At 43.0% G+C, this 6,000-nt stretch overlaps 1 protein-coding gene across 3 annotated transcripts in view; it reads right to left on the reverse strand.

Annotated features, from left to right (window-relative positions):
• GALNTL6 (polypeptide N-acetylgalactosaminyltransferase like 6) overlaps nt 1–5,792 on the reverse strand; it is a 508,624-nt gene extending 502,832 nt beyond the window's left edge. For all 3 annotated transcript variants that reach the window (XM_074866466.1, XM_074866464.1, XM_074866465.1), the window contains exon 1: nt 5,555–5,792. In XM_074866466.1, coding sequence (XP_074722567.1) covers nt 5,555–5,692 — 138 coding nt within the window. In that variant the 5' untranslated portion in view covers nt 5,693–5,792. The remainder of the gene's footprint in view (nt 1–5,554) is intronic.
• Nucleotides 5,793–6,000: the final 208 nt, after the last annotated feature.

Below are 6,000 nucleotides of genomic sequence, written 5' to 3' on the forward strand. Positions count from 1 at the left end.
CCTCAGTAGGCTCCAATATATACAGGGGAATAAAATTATACAGGAACAATTCATATAAAGAAGTGAATTACAGAAGTGTTAACTGTACGACTGTTAAATACTTAAATGGCAAACTCAGATTGCCAGTGCACTGCATTTTAATACACTAAACTCTGTTTTGCCATGCCATGTATAGCTCTTGGAGCTGACATACCAGCACAGCAGTGGACAAGGCTGTAGAATAAAAGAGGATTGAACACACCAGGTCCCAGCTGCTGCTCTGGGGAGAGGAATGACGACTTGCTCGGAACAGCACACACGCATAGAAACTGAGCATAGAAAGTGAGGCTTCATTTCATCAGCATTCTTTATGGTCAGCCATGCACTCTCCCAAAATAGTACAAATTTATGTCAGCAATAGTCAAGCAGCTACTTTTGTAGACTTGGGTCTGTCTGTCACTCTATTTACTCCTCTGTTAAAGGGAAACAAAACTCTCTTGCCTCACAAGTTTGTGCTGAAAGCAAAGGTAACTGAGACAGTGGAACTAAATCTGTAAGCAACTGACAGCGTCCTGACAGTGCAACATGGGAAACAGGCATCTATTTGTGTCCTACTAAACCATAATTAGTGTAAGATTTTGTAGCTGTTGAATGAACTGGAAAAGCAAGGGAAATACAGCCTGGGGGGGGGGGGGGGGGGGGGGGGGGGCGTTTCACTTTCAAGATGCAGCTTTTATGCAGCTCCAGAAACAGAATTCTCCAACGCAAGCTTTGTACTTCACTGGCATCAATAGTGAGTAAACAGAGTCACCTGTCCTGGAACAATTATAATTATCAGAACCTGTGTACTAAGCAGTAGGAAACATTGCACTTTGGGGTAAATTTAAATTTTCACCTCTTTCACAGACTTCAGAAACTAATGACTGTTTGCAAGACAGATTTCAGGATGAAACAGCTTCCTGGATTCAGGAGTCAAAGTTAGTACTTTCACAGTCAGCAGGCTTAGAAAGTGGATTTTGTGCCTGTTTGCCAACTACAGTACAGGCCCAGGGTTTGTAAGAACTAAATTCTCCTTATCCTGAGGAGTTCATTTAAATGCATACCTCACATATCCCAAGAGAAAGACCTAATCATGGGGCTAACCAGACAGAAATACAGAATTCACAGGACAAGAGAAAGAGAGTGTGACTATGACATGGAACAACACTTTCCCCTTACAGCATAGCTGTATTTTGGTCTTTGCTCTGGGCACCATGCACGCACCAAAATAAAAAGGGACAACACCATTGAGAGCTCCTCCTGCAGAAGTGCCTAAATCAGAAGGTCAAAGAAGCATGCCCCACCAAAGCATAAGTGAAATTAAACCAGAAATCTACCTTCTTTCCTTACTTTACACATGATAAAGCATTTCAGTAACACATGTGTGAATAAGTATTACAGAGCATCTGTGACTAAGAGATGCTGCTGTTCAATCCAATTTTAAGTGAGGAGATTTGACACTGGGAAGCAGGAAGATGACAACCAAATGAGAAAAGTACAAAGCGAAGTTGAAATGCAATAGGAGTTATCTCACTAGACTGCCATCCTTTCAGCCAACCACACTGGCATCCCATAAAAACAGAAAGAAACATATCTCACATTACTTTTCACCAAAAACTTGCATTACTGACACTGGAAAGCTGCTGCAAGAAATTTGGTTCTTTTACATGAAGTTATTTTGCATATATCGAAAGTATAAAAACAGACAAGGATAAAGCCTTACTGTAGCCAAATAAAGTAGCACAAACTTTACGTAGCATCAGATAACGAGGTCTGGACTGGGATTACATCCTAGTGGTTGTACTGCACTGTTGCTTTTCCTCCACTAAAAACAACACTGAAATCAAAAGTTTTATGAGCATAATTTAGTACCCAAACACCCTGGCCTTGGGATTTTATCAAAAGAAGAGATCAGACAGGATATTTGTATCACATACATAATATTTCTGTGACCAAAAAAAAAAAAGTTTAACTGCAAAAACCGTATTCAAAACTCAAAGATACCATAATGTGTTATGGAATTTATCAGACTTTTTTTAAAAGGCAATAAAAATACCCTGTTCAATTTCCTGTATTCCCATAGTACAGCAAGGAGGACTGACTTAGAAAGAATTAAACCAGAAATTTATTCTATTTTTTTCCCCCCTCACATGTACTGCTTTATTGTCAAAACTATATTTTACGGAGAGCTTGTTGCTCCATGTAACTCAGAACCTTAACAGAGTGTACCATTACCCTTGGAGCTCCACTTTAAATACTCTGATAAACCAAAAGTAAGTAACAATTATAAAAATAAAAAGATCCAAGCCTATCAAGTTCACAAGTGAAAACTTTAGGAAAACATGATAGTTCTTTTTTTAAAAAAAAGTAAGTTTGTATGAAACACAGGTTAATAATGCTTATAGAATTAGTGTACAGTGATCAAAACCATTCATACTGTCTGGAATAAGTGTTTTCAATACCATTTTCTCATCTTTTAATCTTTCCTAAAGAAGAGCTTCTCTGCTCAGAATCAGAATTTGCACAATGATAAAAAAAATACTCTTTTGTAATTTATTGCAGCACTATTTTAAAGAATAAAAAAGTCAACTTATTTTGTCATATTAGAATTTGTAGATAGCACTAAAGAGCACAAGTGCCCTCTTCCAGGCACTGAGAATGGCACAGTCCCCAGGGGACACTGTTCTACCATTGATAGAATGAGACTATTTTTGCATTGTGGACTGCTTTTGAACAGCTTCTCTGCTTACTGCTGTCAGGATATCAATGCCTCCTCCATCAGCCTGCTATCCCTCCTTCGCTCTAGTGCTGTGGCAAGCAGCTGAGGTGGTGGGAGAGGCTGACAGAGTCCTCATTCACAGGGAAGTTTGGGGATGTCTGCTTTAGCAATGAATTGGAAAGTTTCATTTATAACTAGTCAGAAAATCAGAATTTCACCATGCCATCTCCTCAAAAACAACTGATGATCAGTAACACGTTTATAACTATTACTGCCAACATCAGAATACCACTGGACAGACATTTTACCCATGAGGGCAAAACCAGTTCAGCCTATGACTAACTTATTGAAGTCACTGACAGCTCTGCCCCTCTTCCATGGTCAGGATGTATCACAGCAGTCTGACTGTATATCACTGTCACGTGCTGACCCTACATACATACTTATGTAACCTAACACAACTTCAGAATACTTAAGAAAAGTCTGCTGCGGTTTCAGTAGGACTGACCTTTAAACTTTAGTTAAGTCACACTAAGTATCGAGTAATTGAACATTTCAAGGTCAAAGAATGACTGCGTTGAACATTGAAATTCTTGCATTTCCTACAAACTTAATAGGGGAAGAAGGTTATATTTCTACTATGATACTATTTCACTACTTCTAATGCAGTCTTTCCTAGTATGACCTCATTTCTAGTGTAGTCTCAAAGAAATACATTGACCACCTTCTTACAATTTCCTTTATATTTAAAAGAGCTGAACTCAAAACTTGAATTTCAATCCTTGATCCTTGTATGCATTTTGGGTTATAACATGCATGTCAAAAGACACATGTACTGTAATTGCATTACTCACCTCTACTTCAACCCGCTATCCTCACTGGGTAATGACATTGCCAACATGACTTCAATTCAGATAGTGATAACAGAATTACATTAGTGTCAGCTGTAAGGTTCAAAGTTTCATTGTTCATTTTTATTGTTTCCCCATTAAACAGTCCCATTACTGCACAAGAAGTATTCAGGTGGGGAGAAAAGGGGGGGAAAGAAAAAAAAAAAAAAAGAGAAAAAAGAAGCTGGTAAAAAGCCTGTTTCAGAAAACTTAGGAATTAAAATTTTCTGGGGTCTCATGAGCAAGTCTCACTAGCCCTTCATGTATGCTCAGCTGCCAGCCTCCGAGGATTTCTTCCACCCTTTTATCCAGAACCTCTTTTTTTAAAAAAAAAAAAAAAAAAAAAAAAAGTAGTTATTTCCCTTTGAGTGCTATCCAGTCATGCTCTACTTAGAATGCAGCCTTGAACATTAGAAATTTCATCTTATGCCAAGGCATGTGTCTTGTAAAGAGCCATGCAACAAACATGGAAGTCATTATTTGCATTGAATACCTTAGCTTTCTGAAAGCACAAAGTAAATTAGGAACCACGAAGACTACAGTATACCTTGTAAACTAATGACAGACATGATTGAGTATCATTTTCTTTCTTTCAGCAGAAATTACTTCCAACTAAAATCTAACACCTGACACCCACTGCACCTCAAAACCCTTGGAACAATAAAGTATGCTTCAAATTAAGAAGCTATCCCTAACCTCCTCCTGTAGTAATAAAGTATCTTTCATTCAGCCTATTTCATTAACGAAAGTTACGACACTTTGGAGGACTAACTTCTGTAATGCATAGCTGTATTAACAAAGAATCAAGTATGTTATTGCTCAGTTGAAGCCGTTGACTTAAATATGTTTAGTATGTGGAAAGTGCATTATATACATGGCTGATGACCCTTGAAATTAAGACTACTAATACACTAAAATGATACATGATGCCATCCAATATACTCTAACATGAAGGCTATGCAAGTGGTAAACAAGCTAAAAGATCAAACAATCCCACAATTTCTTACTAATGATCTCTGAAATATTTATGTTATATTTAAATTACACTGACAATTACAGTGTAGGAGCATAGCACTGTTGAACAGAACAAATATAAGCTTTGGTAAATTACAGGCAGGGTTTTAAAGCACTGCATTACAACAACCCCCCAAAACTAAATTTCATTTAACGCAGGTCATACTGTGATTTATAAGCCATACATAAACCCAGCGAGTTGAAGAATAACTTGAGAAAAAAACAGCTTATGTCAAACGCTGTTATTAATAACGGTGATTGAGGAGATTGTAAACTGGAAATATTTGAAAGTTCGTTGTGACATCAGTCAGACAAGCAGTTACACACCGCGTAGTTGTATCGGGTCACATTAGTAACGTTCAGAAGAGAAAAAGGCTGTGGATCACTTCTGCCGGGTTTTCAACAGAAAGCAAGAGGAAACAAAAAACCTAGGCGGTTAGTTACCTAGATGGATCCCGAACAATTTTAGCGAACGTACAACCACATATCAGTTTAAGAAGTACTGCAGACAGGCGGACAAATAAAAGTTGCGGTGAAAACTCCACTTCTCGTCATGAAAACCGGCACCCAGCGTCACCTTGGCTAACCCACGAAGCATGCAGCACCCCCGTCTCCCCGCGTTCACAGCCAGCCCCTGGGACTGCTCACCCCTGCCCTTCCCGGGAGAGCCCAACCCGGCCGGCTCCTTTGTCCGCCCACAACTTTCCTCCCCCAGCGCGGCGCCCGGACGAGCACATGTGCTGCCGCTCCCCGCCCCGCACCCCGCCGCCGCCGCCGGGCCCCGCTCAGTCCCGGGGCGGGGGCGAGGGCCGGGACCGCGCCCCGGCAGGCGGCAGCCCGCCCGGCGCAGCGGGGCACCGCGGAGCGGCGCGGAGCACCGCGGGGCAGCGCTCCCGGGCGGCTTCGCACCTACCTGCGGCTCGGCGGGCTCGGCGGGCTTCACCAGGTGCTTCTCCTTGTAGAGAGACCAGAGGCCGATGTCAGGCAGGAAAATCAGAGCCGCGGTGAAGAGCAGCGTCATTTGCAGAAACCTCTTCTGTTTCCTCTTCATGGCCAAAGCCGGGCTGCTCTGGTGACGGCAGCAGCGGCAGCAGCAGCTACCCCAGCACCACGCGGCCCGGTCCTTCCCTCCCCACTGTCCCTCGGAGGGGCCCGGCGCCGCGGAGAAACTTCGCCCGCCCGCCTCACGGCCGCCCGCCCCGTGCCCGGGCGGGGCCCCCCCCCGCGACGGCGGCGGCGGCGGCGGCGGCGGGGCTGAAGCTGGCGGCCGCTCCCCCCGCCCCGGCACGGCGCTGCGCGGCGGCGGGGCCGCTCCCGGGGGAGCGCATGGATCCACCTGCGCACGGAGCGGCAAACAGC

The sequence above is a fragment of the Strix uralensis genome, chromosome 4, assembly GCF_047716275.1.
Source record: "Strix uralensis isolate ZFMK-TIS-50842 chromosome 4, bStrUra1, whole genome shotgun sequence".
Classification (NCBI taxonomy): Eukaryota; Metazoa; Chordata; class Aves; order Strigiformes; family Strigidae; genus Strix; species Strix uralensis.